A 19,628-nucleotide genomic window follows, 5' to 3' on the forward strand; every position below is an offset into this window, starting at 1 on the left:
CATGATCATATTTATTCCTGAAATGACAGCTCCGAGACCGACCAAAAATCTCCCCCCCCCCCCAACAGACGATTCCCAACTCCGCTTATGCTGCGAAGTAATTTTCTTTCAAAATATGTAAACAAAAACTTTGCATTCATTTATACGACATATACGCCATTGAATCTGGCAACGACTGCATTAATTTAGTTGAGTTAAAATTTTGGTGCGTGAAGTATTGAGTTCTATCCATGCATTCTTGCTCTCTGTGTATTTTAAGTTACGTTATCGTATCTCAACTTCGTTTTTTTTAAACTCCTGAATTAGTAATTATGAGGATCTAGCATAATTTGACCGAATCTAGCATAAGTTCGATCAGGTTTTGGAATAATTTCGAGCTGTGAGTCTGGCAACGCTGGTGGGGAACGACTTGGTCAACGACTCGCGAAAGAAATCTGAAAATGGTGCGCCGTAATAATAATATTAAAAACAGTTTTTATAAAGGAATATTAATACATACGAAAAGCTGTTTAAAGAATGAATTGTTATACTGACTTTACACGTATAAAAACATATACCATATACCAAACAGATTGAGCGATATGATGATAGCTGTTTTGAGACAAACACTTTCGAAGTCCAACTTCGGGTATCTTCGGAAAACAGTAAACTAAAGCTGCTGGTTCGAACCTCCAAAGCCAACCTTAGTAATCGGGAAACGATGTACAGATATGTTTTTCCTTCTGTTAAATATAATAAGACATGTTCAAATGGTATTAAGTGTAGAAAAAAGTAACATTGAAATACTTAATGATACAATATTTCGAGACTATGTATTCACACTCTCGTTTCGTCATTGTGATTTCCATACGGAAAAAAGCATTTACGTATGAGCTCAGTTATATTTCAGAAGCAGCTTCCGAAAAGCGGTCATATTAGCTCAGTGGTACACCACCGAGCGCTTAAATCGTGAGTTCGATACCCGTTCAGGTGAAATTCTTTTATGATATTTTACTTTCCTCAATGCATGAAAATTATGTAAAATAGTTACATTACAATTCATCAGTTGTATATATCAGTTGAATATATATATTCATATCATCAGTTGTATATATCAGTTGAATATATATATTCATATCATTTCACGACATAAGTAATTCTTATCTTTAAAATATAACATCTGAGGTATTGACAGAACGTCGGTGTGTTATGTGTGAATATTGAATACAAATTTAAAAAATCGTGTAATAGCAATAAATAAGTTATGTAATGTATTTATTTGCAGCTACTTTCATCGCAGATAACTTCTCAATATTCGCATTACAGCATTTAGGTAGAGCATATCGAAAATCGGATCGTGGTCCAAGACAAAAAACTAGCTAGCCCCAAACTGTCACGCAAGAAATTCGCGAATCGCAAAAGTAAAGTGAAGAGATTGAGAGCGGCAATTCCTTAATCGCTATCTCTCAACTCTCTCTTATCTGCATTTATACACATAAAAGTGTATGTATGTATGTTCCAACATAACTCATGCATGCCTAGAGCAGGGTTTCTCAACCTGGGAGTCGCGGCCCCTAGGGGATCGCGAAGATAGGCGGAAGAGATAAATATAGTTAGAATCTAATACCAGAAATTATTTTTAAATATTATTTTTAATTTTGTTCTGATAAGCATACTTTTATTTTTTATACACACTGTAAAGAACAATAAAAAATAAGTCTACTGAACATTTTCAAAGGGTGTAGAATTCGTGTTACTATTCGGTTCAAAGTCTCTTGTCGTCGCGAATTCTGTCGAGAAATTTGAAGCTTAACACTAGAACGCCCAAAGGGATCAATTTGATCCTTTTGCGAAATTCATTTTTTCATATCTACCATATTTTAAGGAATTGGAAGGTGGCATTACCTGACTTTTCCTAAATTGTTGATGTGGCATAAAGGAAAAAATGATATTGTGGTTGTGCAATTCAATAATCTGATATCGATCGATTTACCTTAAACGCCCAGGGGATCAAATTGATCCTGCAGTTGAAAATGTTATTATACTTTCTCGTATCGACTATTATTTTGCTTTTCCCTGAGCAGCTTTCAGTTAAAATGATTTAATTTGTCAAACCAAACGTTACGAAATGTTCCTTTCCGGTATAAGGACATTTGTTGAGTACTATTGAGTTAGAAAGTGCCGTCATACCGTCATTTGTCATCACGTGGTAGTGACGTGGCATCGTGTTTGGCGCAATGCAGCAGTTGACACTTTGTTCGAAGGTGTGACAAACAAAATCTATGAATAAGTAATTTTATGGTGAAGAAGAATTAACGATAATGGCACAAAGTAAACTATTAAATTCTCATGAAGTTCTTGAAGAGCTTCAAAGAATATCCGAAGACAAATCTGATGCGGTGAAATGTCATCGAACTCAGAAGACAATTTGTAATTGGATACATAATGTAGTGAGCAATCTTCTGAAAACGTTAGTCTTGCAGATGAAAATGAAACTACCGAAGGTGAGTACATTTTATCTCAGTCTGTTTCCAATAATTTGAAGAAATGTGATGAAATATACGTTGTGATTGAAATATTTGGTCCCTTGTGAAGTAATATTTTATGGATCAATCACATACTTTGCATGAATATTTTATTTCACAAAAATCATGTAATAAATTTACATTATCTATTTGCAAAATACGAAAGCAGTCGCACTGATTTTTTCTCTCTGCCTTTTTTGCAGGTATTCCAGTACATAATGAGGTAAGATCAGAACAAGATGGACACATGTGTGGATGTTCAGGTGAAGGCATCAGTGCGGCGGCGAAACAGTATACAGCTCCAAACAATACTGCATGGGAGGAAATACCTGCTAATGTTAGAAACGAGGGTCGGAAATGTCTTCATAACATTCTAGGTGAAATTCCAGGGCCAACACCGCATGCCAGAAGAAATGTAAGTAGTGAATCTGCGTCAAGTGTATGGCGCTAATTCATAGAAAAACGCATACTTACCCACAGAAAAATAACTACCGAAACAGAAGTGTTATGTGCTGAAGAACAATACCTGGTCACTAAGTTTATCGGAACTCGAAGCTTTCATAGCGATTCTGTATGCTCGTGGCGTTAGTGGCAGTAAAAATGTTGAGGTTCATTCAATGTGGTCGAAGTCTTGGGTATTGCCATTTTGTCCCGAGACTATGAGCAGTAATCGATTTTGCGAAATAATGAGGTTCCTAAGATTTGATATTAACGCTGACAGATTGATTCACCAGATAAGTACGGGCAAAAATTCTGGCTGGCTGTAGATATAGATGAGAAATATATTTTGAACGGCTTCCTTTGCGTTGGTAAGGAGGAAGAACGCCCTGCAAATCAAAGAGTTCCGGAGTACGTTGTCATACGTCTTATGGAACCATTTTCTTTCAAGGGTCGAAATGTTACTACAGACAACCATTTTACGTCACTAAAGCTGAAAATCTGAAAGCAAAATCATCTACCATTCTTGGGACAGTGAATAAAAGTAGAAGAGAAATACCTACAGAAATTAAATCAGAGAAAGCACCTTTGAACTCCACAAAGATTCTCAAAAGCAAGGACGTAACAATGACCGTTTATCAAGGTAAGAAAAGTAAGAATGTTTTGGTATTGATCTGTCTTCATGATACCGTGGTCATAATCGACAATAATAAGAAAGTTCCTGAAACCATTGCTTATTATAATGGAACGAAATACGGGGTTGACATTGTAGAGAAAATGGCCAAGCAATTTACAGTGAAAGCGTCATCAAGAAGATGGCCAATTCATACTTTTTGTAATATACTTGATCTTGCAGTAATTAATGCAGTTGTAATATACAGAGCAGTCACTGGAATGAAGATATCACGGAAGGAATTTATTCAAGGCTAGCAGAAGAATTCCGGACAGAATAACTGCACCTTCGGTCTGAGGATTCAAGTGAAGCCACAAGAACAGAAGACGACATAGATTTAAATTCAGAAATCCGCGTAAACGACGTAATTGCCAGAGACTGCCAGTAAACTGCAAGAGACACAAGACGTCTGCAAACTGTAGCACTTCCGCAAAAAGGCAGTTTGTGGAAAATGTGTTCGTAAAGTGACTTATAAATGTAGAAAATGTGTGTAATCACGGTGATACCGGGGCAGTATTGAGTACCATATTCGTGAACAAAGATGAGGAGAGCTGTAAGCAGAACTATAAACAGAAGTAGTTACAGGGCTTCCGAAATAAATTTTGTATTAAGATGTAAGTAATGACTACTATGTACTTATGTGGTAAACACACCAAAAATGTTTGTACACCAAAAATATATGTTCAGATTATACACACACACACACACACACACACACACACACACACACACATATATATATATATATATATATATATATATATATATATATATATATATATATATATATATATATATATAAAACTTCCTAATAAAACTTTATTGGAACATGGTTTTGTTTTTCTACACAGTGAAGAAAAAGAAAAAAACTCGAGTAGTGTTTGTTAGAAAGGTAAGTATGTGCAAAAAGCAGCTAGGGATCAAATTGATCCCTACGGGCGATCTAGGTGAAACGAATTTCCGGGCGTTCTAGTGTTAAAATATACAAAACGATAATCATGCCTGTTGTTCTGTATGGTTGCGAAACATGGTCGCTTACTCTGAGGGAAGAACATAGACTGAAAGTATTTGAGAACAAGATCCTTAGACGAATATTCGGACCCAAGAGGAACGGGAATGGGGAATGGCGGAAACTTCATAACGAGGAACTACATAATTTATACGGTTTACCCAACATTGTTAGGGTCGCCAAGTCTAGAAGGCTTAGGTGGGCAGGTCATGTAGCTAGAATGGAAGAAAGTAGAAACGCTTTCAAAATCTTGACTGGAAGACCAATCGGAAAACGACCATTAGGAAGACCTAGGCGCAGATGGGAGGACAATATTAAGATGGATCTCGCTGAGATAAGAATACAAAGTAGAAACTGGATCCAATTGGCTAAGGATAGAAGTCAGTGTAGAGCTTTTGTGAACGCGGCATTGAACCTCCGGGTTCCATACGCCATAGAGTTAGTTAGTTAGTAGAGTTGTTTAAAAATGAATTTAAATCAAAGAGGTATGATATAAAACTAATGAGAACTGTATATAGAAATACTAGAAAAATACACATGCAACAAAACCTGCACATTGAAATACAATTAAAATTAAAACCTAATGAGATACCTAAGCATGGTGTAATTTCACTAGTGCAGCAATGTCCGGTTCAATCTTCATGACGAACATTATCAAACCATTTTCAACTGATAAGCGATTTCTTATCTTTGTTTTAATGTTTACCATAAAAAAAACACACTTTCGCACAAGTACGATATAGCAAATGGAATTATTACTTTTAAAGCAGCAATCCCCAGACCAGGATATTCTTCTCTCCTCATCAGGCAGAACTTGTCCAAGTCTTCGTTACAAAAAACCAGTTGCAAAGACTTGTAGCATGATCATTCTATTATTTGGTCAAGAAGTTGTGGGCTTAGATCGGATACGTTAATGGCCTCTTCAATGAAGGAGTTTAACATCCATCTTGAACCAGCACCTTCGTCATTGGGAATATAGATATTACAGTTACTGTATCCACTGTCAGTGCGGGGCGCCGAAAAAAGGGGCCACACATTTCGGAGGAAGTGTGTTACTCATGTTAGGAAAGTACATGTGCTCATGTGTAAAATAGAAGGAAAAACGTAATAAAATGTGCTCAAAATTAAGGAAAGGTAGGGCTTATTTTGAAAATGTTATTGAGCTTCGTGCCAACCATGGTGGTGCTTCGTAGCTAGTCTGTCGACGTCACTCATATATACGGTGACATCGTACTATACTCTCGCCCCGGGCACTGATTTTCCATGGCACTGTTCACTATAAACAAAAAAATGGATTCTACTATTATAGAAATAGGTATGTTAAAAATCTCACACAAGCTTATTATAAAACAAATTATAAAAGGGTCGCTGGCAAGAGCGTGTGATAAAAGGGGATCGTGATAGGAATTAGATTGAGAACCACTGGTCTAGAGTAATTTTAACCACATTTCTTATAGTTTCAAAAAGATTGCTGTCGGGTTACCTATGGTGAATGGGAGGGGGATACATATAAAAGATTGCTAGAAAATGATCGATATTAGATTCATAGTTTTCGGGGTCGCTTAGATAAATAGTGAGACTTTCAATTTCGCTTAACTCCGATTAAGCTCTCATTAGTAGGGATGGGCACGAACGACTTTTCTTTGAAACTCGACTCGACTCGAAACAGACATCTTTGAGGTCTACTCTTGGACTCGGCGCGAAAAATATCTTCCAACTCGACTCGGATTAGAGTCAAGTCGAACCAAAACGAGCCAAATCCTGTGTGTAGTCCTACCTAGACAATACATAGACAATATTTATTCTATCATCAATTATACTACTGTTACTACAAATAATAATAATAATAATAATAATAATAATAATAATAATAATTATTATTATTATTATTATTATTATTATTATTATTATTATTATTATTATTATTATTATTATTATTATTATTATTATTATTATTATTATTATGACAACACCGTGTACAAACATGAACAATAGATGGTTAGTAAAGGAATACTAAAAGCTAGTTGACTGCCGACGTCGGTAGTCATGAACTCTACAAGGCAAAGACATCGTTCATTACTCTAAGCTGTAAGCGTCGGTGGACTACAGATGGTCAACTATTGACCTCTCGCCAGAAATTGGTGGCCCCGCAGCGACGATCCGTGGTGGCCCAAGTTCCATTTTGAAAACTTTACCACCAGCAGCAGAGACGCGATGAAACGCCAACGAACCACAAAATTACTCTCCCAAAATATGTCAAAATGCCTATATGTGTGATTTGTTTATATTTAGGTGAATCAAAAAAACACAAAACAAATACCCGGGGTGGACGCAAACTATCAATATTACGATTACTAGGCACGTGTTCTCCTGACTTCCCCACGGAAACGATCATAAAAGGCTTGGTTGTTGAAGGATAAATCATTGACGTCTTAATTTAGCCAATCACACAAACCCCTACATCTCGAGTTCTAGAAGGTGATACCGTGAACCGTTTCAGATTTATTGCTTCCTGGTGGAGTACTATCCATGAGCAAAATTTGAGCATAATAGCCGACATGCATCTTCGGTGCCTCTTATCTTTAGTACAATTTTAACCAGAGATGGTGTGGGTCAATGAAAATTTGATCCACGACCCACCAAGACCCACTATCACCCACCACCCAAATGCCCCATTGGCCCACTCTGACCCATCAACCATCGTGATCCACTCTGACCCACCACCAACTATGAACCACTCTGAACCATTGCGACCAACTCCGACCCACCAAAACCCATCGACATCAACTCTGACTGATGGCCCACGTCCTCCTCTCCATTGACTAAAGAGGTTACACTTGTAATAAAACAAGACTGTGAAATTATCACTTATCGGAGTTTGAATTTCTACCGTCAATGGCTCAAGCACCTCTCTGTTACAATACTGGTGGGTCTGACCTTTACGATATATAATGGCAAAGTGTTTCTCATCTTCCAAATTAAAATGATTTAAATTTATCATATATAATTATTTCTTTGTTGCCTTACAGACACATTTCAGTAGAAAATAGGGTGAAATTTGAAAGTTTCAAATCAAGGAAAAGTAAACCAACGTAAAAAAAAAAAAAAAAAAAAAAAAAAGAGAGAAAGAGAGAGAGAAACTAATTTTCTATATAATTAAGCATGCCGTACTAATTGAAAATGCCCATGTAATTAAGTTTAGAATACAAATTTTATGGCCATTTTTCTCTAACTTTATGGCTTGATTGCCTTATGCTCGGAACGCTCCATACATTAAACACCAGCTTCAGCAATTATAAATAGAAAGCAGTGGGTATAAAATTCAAAAAGAACTTTAGTATGCATTACTCAATTTGTTTCTCAACTAATATCAATCGTTTTCGATTATTTTTACAAATCAACCCACTACCAATTTCCAATATATAGAAAATGCACCCCCGTCCCCCCGCCCATAAAAGATAATTTAAAAAAATGCCAGGACATATTTTCTTTATTTTTAATAAAGAGTTATATGTTGAATTTCAGCTCTCAGTTGAACGGCTTGTAAGATACTAAATTTTTCGCAAAAATTCGGACTTCTACTCCCCCTAAGGATATGTATTATAATGAAAGTGACACGCGTATGGTAACTTCCCAGTTGGGAATGGAGCCTGATTATATACCAAACGTCAATTCATTTGACTTTGCAATTTGACCGTGATGATTATGCAGACATAGTTACTTTCAATTTTTTATGATACATATCCTTATTTCATATGTTACAGATGATTCAAAAATATTTTTTCAAGCAGTTAGCTCCTCTAGAATCTCACAGGCTGCATCCCAAAATCCAACTCCTACTATCCTATGACAATCCAAAAGTGACTGTACTTTTTTTTATTAGGAACAAATGACAAAAGAAAAATGGAGATCTTGAAAGTAAAATGTAGAAAAGCTCGGTGCCCCCAATAACTACATATTTCTCCACCCCTTCATCCCGAACTTAAAAATAAAACTTAATTCGAATATGGTTAATTAGTGAATTTATTACAGTTAAATTCCACTCACTACATGCTACAGCTACAACTATGTAACAAAAAATAACAACTGTGAAACATGTTCTGAATTACTATTAGATTTCTTACGCTATTATTAAACATATTAGAATAGTAAAAGAGGATTGTTCGTGAAATAGTATATTTGCTCTTGATTTATAACTTTTTCATACGGAAAAAATTAAAATATTATTCAAGTTTTAAACTTTGCACTCTGCAAATATGTTGCCCTCTAGGCAATGGGACTAATGTGAAATGTGGACTAATGTGGACTAATGGGAAATGCTGCACTGTTAGCGGCGCTGAAAACTTACGATTCGATTCTAATATCGAATGATTTCGATATCTTTATGTCGCTACGTAACCACCCTGGGTGCTAATGGAAGCTTAATTGGACTTGAATTGAAAGTAGAACTATTCACCTAAGCGACCACGAAACTATAGATTCGATACTAATATCGACCCGTTTCTAGCATTTTTGATATGTATCCCGACAGTACTCTTTTTCCAGACTGTAAGAAATATAGTTAAAATTGCTCTAGATATATCAGAATTATGTTGAAATACACACATAAATCCACTTTTATATTCTGTATAAATAGAGTGAGCGAGCGAGCGAGCGAGCGATTGAGGCCGACTCAAGGCATCACCACCTCCACATTGCAAAAGCATATATCAGGAATTGAATTGAAAATCTATGTAAAGACTTTCTGCTGTGGCATGCTTCATAAGGACAATTCCAGTCTGCTCACGTGACCTTTGGGGTTCATGAATTTTTTTTGCGAGCGTTCCGACTTTGGATTCCCTGTTTATACCTTCTGTTTATGCATCGAATAACTTTTCAAGAACATAAATGACATTCTGTATTATGAATGTTGAGGATTACCCTCTATATGACAAATAGCTGCAAATAAATACACTACATGATTTATTTATTGCTATTGAACGAGTTTCTTAACTTGTATTTACATCCTCATATATAATACCGACCTACTGTGAAAATTATCTCAGATGTTATATTTTAAACATAATAATTACTATGTTCTGCAATGATTATGTTATATATACACAACTTATGTATTCTAATGTAACTATTTTATATAATTTTTCATGCATTGCGGAAAATATAATTTTAAAAAAAAGATTAGCCTAGACGGGATTCGAACCCTCAACCTTATGATTTCAAATCCGACAGCTTACCAATGAGCTAACACAACCTTCTAGCGAGGTATAACGGATCTCAAGGTAATTATGACATTCATATCCATTACAAACGCTGTTTCTGTTCTACTTTGACTTTTATTTTAGTACTCAGGCGATAATTATGTTCTATTTCTTAACTTTGAGCATTCTTTTACATATGGAAAGATTCCTTAACGTATTTAAATGTTCCATTACGTATGGAGAGCTAAATGACAAACAAGCCTGTGCTAACATTAAAAAAAAAAAAAGGTTTCGAAATATTGTATCATTAAGTATTTCAATCAATGTTGCTTTTTTAAACACTTGGTAACAAGTCTTATTATATTTAAAAGAAGAAAAACACATCTGCAAACTCTTTCCCGATTGCAAAGGCTGGCTTGGAGGTTCGAACCTGGCTTACTTTTTCCCGAAGATACCCGAAGCTGGACTTAGAAAATTATTGCCTCAAAACACCAGTAAAGAATGCGCTCAACCTTTTTGAGACAAGGTGTACCTTGACAACATAGTACAAGGTAAGAATTCATAATGTCAACGTTCTAAACATATTCTCACCTCAGTCTTTATAAAATCGCCTCCAACGCTTCTTTTAAACATTTAACTTCTTCTTCCAGTTCTGAAATTCTCTTACAGTACGCTATACACTCCGCACAACTCACATGTCTACCACTGAAAAAATAAATAAATAAGAACCAGAACCAGTTGGCACTTAGATGTCGTACCAAATCTACTTTACAAGTAATACGTAGATCATTGTTACAACAAATCAAACAAAAATACGACGGGGAGTCCGAAAATAAGTTTCCCCTCTCGTTTTCTCTAGGAAAACGAACAGCAATGGGGGCAACACACCCAGACACAAGTTCGCCCGCGACCCTGCAGATGGCGCCGTCGCAGCACCTGCGCAAAACGGAAACGAGTCTTTCAGTCTGAGTCTGGTAGATATGGAGAGAAGGCGCGTTTTGATGTCAGCACGATGGGTGCCTCGACAACTGACCTCGAATCACATGGAACAACGCTGGGCGTCAGCCTGGAACATATCGTGCGTTACCATAGTGATGGCAATGGCTTTGTGTTCCGGTGGATTGTGACGGGGGATGAAACGTGGGTCCACTACTTCACGCTCGAATTGAAGGCCGCATCGATGAAGTGGAAACATTCATCATCACCTGTCCGCAAGAAGTCCAAAACAACGCCCTCTGCACAAAAAGTGCTACTCACAGTGCTTTCGGACGTCCAAGAGGTGTTGTTGCTGGAGTTTTTGGAGGTTGGAACCATCACTGTTGCGCGGTACTGCCACACCCTGTCAAACTTGAAGGAGGCGATTCGGCAAAAGCAGCCTGGCTTTCACACATCTGGTGTTCTGTTGTTGGATGACAATGCGAGACCACACTCAGCGACAACAACGCAAAATCACATTGCAATTCTTTGGTGGGAGCGCTTTGCGCATCCGCCATGGAGTCCTGCTCCTGCACCCAGTAACTGCCATCTGTTTCCGGCTTTGAAGAAGACTCTCGGCGGCTGGCGCTTTGGAAACTGCTGAAGAGACAGAAGCTGCTCGACGTTTCTTCCGCATGCAGAGCCCTGAATTTTTCCTAGAAGGAATTTTGAAGTTTATAAACTGGTATGACAAATGTTCCAATGTACGTGGTACTTATGTGAAAAATAAAGGTACATCTGATCTTGAATATCACATGCTATTTTTGGTCTTGCATCCCCACCTCTATCCACAATTGCCTGGGAAACTTATTTTCGGACTCATCCTCGTAGATAGAATGTACTAGTTAATGGTGCAGCATATACATAAAATATAAACATCGTAAAATATGAACTTAACAAATGTAAGTCTTCGAAAATCGGACCAAAAAATTCCAGGTTGGATTGAGCAACAATGACAAAGAAAGTAATTACATAGGTAATTATAAAAAGTGCATTCCTATCTTGACAGTGCAGTACTATATCTACAGTCATGTCCAAAATGATTGTCGCATATCTATAACTGTCTTGCTGTGGGAATATAATTTCCTAATAATTTTGCAGGGTACTTTTAATACTGATACTGTGTGTATAATCGGGAAATGTATATTTGTGGTAAATTTCATAGGAAAACAATTATAAATACGAAAATTAGAATGAGTAAAACAAAATCTTGCTAAATGGAGAAGAAAGCTTTATTTTCGTTTTATTGTTCTTATTTACTGCTCTTCTGACATGAAATTTGCCACATACATGTATTTGCCGATGATACACATACTTTAACTAACATTATAAGAAATACCGGGCGAATTCGTTATTAAATTATATTCCTACAACAACACATTTATAGACATGCGACAATAATTTTGGACATGAGTGTACATTTACAGATTTCATCTGGAGGCACTTCAATATATCTTTCGACCATACCATATAGACATTTTCGGTGCACAGTTACCGGCTTTATTAAGAACACAGATTACAACGAGAACGAACGATAGTGAACTGAAAGTGCTTTTGAATTGTAGATACACTAGCCTAAAAGAAGAAAAAGTAACTTATCGATGTTGATATATACAGAACTAACAATATATCCTTTTGAAGACTGCATTTAAAAATTACAAATAAAATCATATGTTGGCAAAACTCATATTGCATTCAATGTGTGAACCAGATATGTAATGTTAGAAATTGGTGCAAAATTGCTATGTACCAGATACCTGCAATGAGCTAACGATTCTTTTGTATATTCTAGACAAGCTGATTTTCTCCACAACTGTTTTAAATTTATTTATGATTATTGAAGTTCTACTATGGTAAAGAAGGTAACTTAGATGACTTACCAGGTAATAGGATAGTACTGTCGAAATATTTCAAGAATGCCTTGAGTTCAACAGAAGTCTTCGACAACTAACTTGAGCCTCTGTGATACGTTCATAGTTGCTTTTCTTAATATCAGGGGCTTATTTGCACCTGTACCTTCGCCAACCAGACGGCTTAAGGTAAGAACGATGGGTACGGTTTGGAAGAGAAGAAATAATGAAGTATCTTAGAGATTTGGAGGGGAGGGGGATTAGATATAATAGTAAGGGTAGTGGAAGGAAAACAGAAGGAAAGGTTATTGTATTGTGCAGACGGGTTGCTGAGAGCTCGTACAGCGTAACTTCTCAGTTTACAAGGAAGTGACCTGTCAGTGGTGACAAGAATACACACTATAATAATACTAATATAAAAATTAGAAAAACTCTTAAACCTAAAAGTAAACCATTAGTCTATTGCGTATCCTCGATGACAGGATGCAGAGATAAACAATGGATCATTCCATGTCACTTCAGCCTGAGGCTGACACCCATCTATCTCAGAATTGAATGGAAATCCATGTGCCTAAGTAGTTTTTGATGCTGAATCCAAAACTGCAAACCGTTTGTTCTAGACTTAATGACCTTTGAAATTGAAATCTTATTGTGAGAAATAGTAGTCGCGAGAGCGAAGGGCACATTGAAAAGAGGATGTAACTTTCTTCAAAGTTAACGCAGAAAAACATGATTTTTTTCCCTCTATAAATGTACTTTACAGATACATAAAAGTTATTCTCGCAACGCTAGAAGGAAAAGAGAAAATTATCAGTAAGTTAAAAAAAAAAAAAAAAAACTGCAGGTGAAAAACGATTAACATTGTAATTGCAAGAACACACCAGCCCCCGTTGCAATTTGTATGAAATTTTGTGTGTAAAACCGTACCAACATATCCATTCAATAGTAAAAGAAGGAGATGGGCAATGCATAAGAACCATAAAAACAAATAAATAAATTTGTGATGAGTTGAATGTTTTATTTCAGTACCCAGGTATGAAAATAATATTGGCGCAAAATCAAGAAATAAAAACACTGTTACAGTATGTCAGTAACTGTACAATATGTACAGTTGAAAATCTACTTTTGCATATGTACTCTCCACTGTTCTGTCACTAAACTGCTTGAAATATCTGACAGTTTGTCCGTGCCCGGTAAAACGATGCAGAGGGTGCATGAACATAACAGCAGCATCTCATTCTTCTGAGAAGACTTCGGTTATTAGCCCAATGTAGCACTTGTTGTACTTGCACGCTACATAGCTATATACTCTGATTATTGGTAATGTTTTGCATGATATTGCAGTTACTGACCCATCCCTTGAAAAACTGGTTGACAGACAGAATTCCTTGTCCACACTCCCGAATTTGGCACTAATGTCCAGTTGTCAAGTAGGCTGGAAACAACTTCTCGTACCTGGGACTGTCTTTGCAGCCAGAAACCTGTCTAACTGTTCTCGAATAGTTAGCATGACCTCTTTTGCTACAAAATAAAACCGAATGCTACCAGCGAAGTCTCTGCAGTAGCTGTACATTGCTTGTGTATTTATGATGTACCCACTAACAGCCCCCTGACGGATTGCTTTAGTTACAGTTCGTTTTATGGTACCACCAATACCATCACAGAGTGACTTGCCATGGGTCGTTGCAAAAAGTGACCACCGGGCTTTTAGTTGAAAATCGGCTTTATGATGATATAAATTCAAGAAGGATTTACAGTTCTTATATTGTAATGCACAACCGCCAGTAAAATACTCAATTTCTGTGACTTGCGATATGTTGCTTTTTATGGAACTTGTGAAAAAGTGCTATGCTGCATATACCATTGGACAGCATTTCCCAACTTTTCCATACTGCGGCCTCCCTTTGGAATCTACAATACACGTGAAGAGCCCCTTGCAATATATACGGTTAGTATATAAATGGGTGTGGGTGTTTTTGGTTTTCCTTTGCTGTGGTATAATCATGTTAGAGTGGTATAGGAGAAACAGCACTTTTCGCACTTGTAACAACAAAAGCTATGGGTAGTGTACAAGGAGGAAGGGGGAAGAATGTTTGTACCACAAAAAAAATAGTGTAGTCAAGAGTTTTTCACAAATGAAAGAATGTCAAGCAAAAATTTCTCATTCCCTCTTTCCTTTTCGAGTCACCTATTGTGTCAAAGAAGAATTTCGTTTAGAGATACTTTACTAAAACGTACATCAGTCTCTACACGCTTTTTGGCTGTGTCAAAATGCCGTTTGAGTATAGGCAACTTCTTGTAGGATGAATATCATTTCTCATATCATGCAAATTGAATTGTCATTACTAATTCGATCATTTAACTTAAAATGGTGTATTTCTCATCACTGTGTGTGCCTTTCTCAGAATGGCTTGTGGACCCCCCGACATCGTCTTGCACACCCGAGGTTAGGAAAGGCTGCCATTGGAACATCGTAATCTAGATCATCACTTCAAATACAAAAATTCCTGTGTTGCAGAACGCTGTCTTATTTTAAATAAAGAACACAAGCATGCAGTGTTCAGCGTGGCCTAGCATCATTAGGGATATTTTCAACTCATGATTTTTTTCCTTATAAATTGCCCATTATCATTTTTTACTGTTGAATGGGTATGTTGCTACGGTTCTTCACTCAAAATTTCATGCAAATTGCGATGGAGCTGATGTGTTCTTGCAAATGAAAATGTTAGGCATTTATTACCTGTAGTTTCTTTTTTTTTTTTTTTTTTTTTTTTTTTTTTTTTTTTTAACTTACTGATGATTTTCTCTTTCCCTTCTAGTGTTACGAAAATAGCTTTTATGTACCTGTAAAGTATATTTATAGAGGAAACAAACAAAAGAAAGTTCATGTTTCTATGTTAGCTTTGAAGAAAATTAGACCCTCTTTTCAATGTGTCCTTAGCTCTCGCGACTACTATTTCCCCAAGTTACACCCATCAATTTCAAAGGTCAATAAGTCCAGAACCAATAGACCGATATTCAAACGGTTTGCAGTTTTGAATTCAGCATTAAAAACTACATGAGCACATGAATTTTCAATAAATTCTGCGACAGGTGGGTGTCAAATGAGACAAATCCTGGCTAAAGTGATGTGGAATGACCCCAATGAGTTCTTTGAGTGACTGCAGAGTGCGAAGAGAAATGAGATTTAAAATTAACTCAGAATTTTAAAATCAGAAAAGTTTTATGGTTTACAGTAGTAGTTTCAACATATCAAAGTGTTTGAACATACCACTCGTATGTTTCAGCTCATGAAGCTTATAAATAGTTCATCGTAAAAGAATTTGCACTGTCATTGCTTAAATACAACTCAGCTTCATTAGGCGACAATTTAATAAAACTTTCTAGTTTACTTTGTTTCATATGATTCAGTTTATCTAATTTGTTCACGCTTCAATAAATTATTTAAATCATGTTCACACTATACACTGCAGTTCATACAGAACTTTAGACCATCGCTTAAAAAATTATAAATAAATAAATAAATAAATAAAAGAAATGAAATCTTGAGTTTTACATCCCATGGTTAAATACATAGAAGACTTTAGAATAAAAGTGAAATCAGAGTTTCCAAGTAAATCGCGCTGAACACGAAAATCACAGTGAAAAGTGTCTCTTAGCTCAGGTTTCAGAGTAAATCCACTGGAAGTTCTGCATCTAATGTAATAAGACGTTGTAATAATGACAAGAATATGCAGCGACCCAAAGGTTAAGTTGTTGCTAACAACTGAGTTGTGTACTTTGACAACGCTGCTCATATCAAAACCACATCATTTATTACGTCAATCACTCGAAAATGAGTGGGTGAACTGCTATCCAATCCCTTCACTTTATTTAATGGGGGCGCGTGATATTAACACATTTCTAGTTTTAATTGACTGCGTGCTGATATTATTGAAATTATTTTATTTTATTATTCTGTGAGGCTGTTTGCGTGTTCACATTTAAGTGCACCTAGTAAATATCCATATGTCTTTCGTTACATTTGTGGGGATGTGATTTGTGGATTGTGGATGCAACTAATGACTCCAGCACTCCAAAATTAGAATACAATTTAAAAAAAGAAAAAGAAATTATGACTTGTTAAAGATGCTGATTATAACTATCACTTTATCAGCGCTACTATGCGCAACAACTGTTTTATTAACGTATTTATTCCTGTTACTGTTTACTCAATTACAACAACGTCTTTAGCCATGGGAAGCGCGGAAATAACCAGGTTTTCATTGGAATTAAACATTAGCAATTAGCAACACGAATATTAAACTATTGTTAATTTAATTAACTCTTGTAAAGAACAATTAGAAATAATAATATCAAATGGATATATGGACGAAAAGTATGTAAAAGATAATGTGAAACAAAAATAAAGAAACACTTACAACATTTTCTCTATAATAATTCACTTTAGAAGTCTCTTAATTGGGACATAGAGGAAAAACAGAAATGGAGAATTATTATCTGATACATATCTTGTTATAAGTCCATCTAAATGTAGTAAAACGTTTCTCTGATTTATTTTTTTAATGGAACCACGCTGGTTAAAAAAATATTTTTATATATATTCCAAAAGTATGACACAGCATCAATATCAACAACTACAACAACGAATTGAAGAAGCAGAATTGCAATTTAAAGATCAAATAACAACATTTTTATCCAGTAATGATTCAACTGTACCTACTGATGAATGTGAAAATCACTCAATTGTTGTGTTTGATGGTCTTATTTTAGAAAATCAAAACAACATCAGAGATTTTTTTCAAGAGGTAGACATGAGCATTTCGATTGTTTTAATCTTGCACAAACATATTCATATTCAAAACAATTAGCAAGGGAGAACTAATTAATTTCTTATGTATAGTTCTCAAGATTATACAAATGTATAGTGAGTTTGTAGCGCGAGATAAGTCTTATTAAAAATTTAATCACATATGCTCCACTTGGTGGAAACACGACAGAAACCAATCCTGTTTTAATTACTTAAAAACTGGTACATACTCACCTCGGGTTCAGCGAAGTGTCATCTTTTACGCCGGGAGTTAAATCTTTTTGAAGATCCTTGACACTTGTAAATTCTTCACCTCGGGTAACAAAGTAACTTGTATGTGTCCTGGAATAAAAACAATCAACAGGTAACACTATATAAAGAGAAACATCTTTTCTATCATAGCGAATATTTAATCATGAAAAAAAAAAAATTAGTAATTTTAATTTCTTTATTATAAGCATGCGATTCTGAATTCCAAGATGGTGCGCCGCCCACCTGGAAGGTTTACAGCTGCTTTTTTGTTACTTTTTCTTTCCTTTCTATTTATTGTGGATGTATAGGAAACCTGCAGTTTGCAATACTCCTCAAAATTCTATAATATCGAGAACTTGTAATTACACCTGCCAAAAACTATTGTTGGGATGTTATAGAAGTAATAAAAATCAACAACCATTTTAAAAAGTATCCACAAATACGTCATTTTAAGCAATATAGCAATTTTTACCATTTTTTTTATATCTCCACAATGGTTTCAGACATCAAATTGCTGTAAACTGTTTGATGATCTTTGTCTATTGGAAACGATCTACGTAACTGAATGTGATACTTCTCGAAATAAAGTCCTTTGAAGGAAGTCAAATTTTCAATTCCTTTTAATTTTGTTTCTACTTCTTCGAAATACGTCGCATGATGACCGTAGTATAGATAAATAAGAAACTTTATGTATGCGTTGCTCTGTTCGTCTCACTTGCATTATTAATGCTATAGAAACCTTCGTATATGATTATTTCTGGATGTTCGAGGTACTGCTGAGTTCTTGGTTGCAACACTGCATAAAAAAGGTGTGCTACTGCATTTTTCGTTTAATATGTAGATTTAAAATACGTAATAACCTCCTTGGAAATTATTCATTGCAGATTGCTAATAAATGTCCAACTGACCGAAGCAGTATATATATTTTAAGAGTACATATCTGTGTTACAGTTTCGGCTATATAACATAGCTTTCCTCAGACATATTATGAGAGAAATATCCAATTTTGACAGTTTATATACAATCTGATACTCGTAAAGGGAAACGGATACAGAAGAGAAAATTTAAAAGAAATAAAAAGAGGAAGAAGCAGAGAAAAAAGGAAAAAGATAGTTTGGAATTAAAACTTTAGGCGAGAAATCGGAGGTCCTGAAGAACCTGTTGAAAAAAAAAAAAAAAGGGATTAAAACTTACAGGAAAGGAGGAAAGAGGATAATAAACTTAGTGAGAGAGAAAGGAAAGAAGAAAAGATCAGAAGAGGAAGGAAAATAAAATGAAATCTTTGAGTTTTACGTCCCACTGTTATGCCGGTTAGGCTAAAGGAGACGGTGATGATGAATAATGAATGAAATGGTGGAATGAAGAAAGTGGGAGGAAACGGGAGAACCCCCCAAAAAACCCACGCACACGGTGTTTGTCCACCACAAAGTTCACTTGGCGGGGGCTGGGATCGAACCCGGGACCGCAAGCACCAGAGGTGAACGCTCTACCACTGAGCCACCGCGGCACCCAGAAGAGGAAGGAATAGTGTACCAGGTTAATTGTAAAGAGTGCGATATGAAGTAGATAGGGGAAACAGGAAAGAAATTAAAACAAAAGATAAAACAACGTAAGGACGATGCCAGACTAAAAAGAGAGAACAACGCAATATATAAACACATTAAACACAAGGGATATGACATAGATTGAGAAGGAATAAAAAGATTAGAGAGGGAAAAACGAAGTGTGATAAGAAAGTGGAAAGAAGTCCAGTGGATTAAGAAAAATGGGAAAGAGAAATTGATGAATTGGTCTAGTGGACTTGTAATACACGAATTATGGGAAGAAATGATAAACAAAATAGAACGAAAGAATTAAAAGGATCAACACGAGCTATTAGGACATACGGTGTATGTACAATGGAGAGCAGCAGGCAAACA

At 35.9% G+C, this 19,628-nt stretch overlaps 2 protein-coding genes across 2 annotated transcripts in view; both read right to left on the reverse strand.

Moving 5' to 3' along the window:
- Nucleotides 1-17,806, reverse strand: part of LOC145687953 (caveolin-1-like) — a 255,610-nt gene extending 237,804 nt beyond the window's left edge. Inside the window, exons 1-3 of the mRNA XM_081761552.1 lie at nt 17,692-17,806; nt 12,678-13,021; nt 10,414-10,527 (exon numbers count right to left, since the gene is read on the reverse strand). Of these exons, the coding sequence (XP_081617678.1) occupies nt 10,414-10,455 (42 nt within the window). The 5' untranslated portion in view covers nt 10,456-10,527; nt 12,678-13,021; nt 17,692-17,806. The remainder of the gene's footprint in view (nt 1-10,413; nt 10,528-12,677; nt 13,022-17,691) is intronic.
- Nucleotides 14,060-17,799, reverse strand: LOC145687160 (phenylalanine--tRNA ligase alpha subunit B-like; the record flags this gene model as incomplete). Its single annotated transcript, XM_081760622.1, is given in 2 exon segments — nt 14,060-14,168; nt 17,692-17,799. Coding segments are annotated over 2 exon segments (217 nt in total), but the record flags the coding sequence as incomplete, so codon positions are not given.
- Nucleotides 17,807-19,628: the final 1,822 nt, after the last annotated feature.

The sequence above is a fragment of the Thermobia domestica genome, chromosome 6 (assembly GCF_964235325.1).
Source record: "Thermobia domestica chromosome 6, izTheDome1.hap1.1, whole genome shotgun sequence".
NCBI classification, from domain to species: Eukaryota; Metazoa; Arthropoda; class Insecta; order Zygentoma; family Lepismatidae; genus Thermobia; species Thermobia domestica.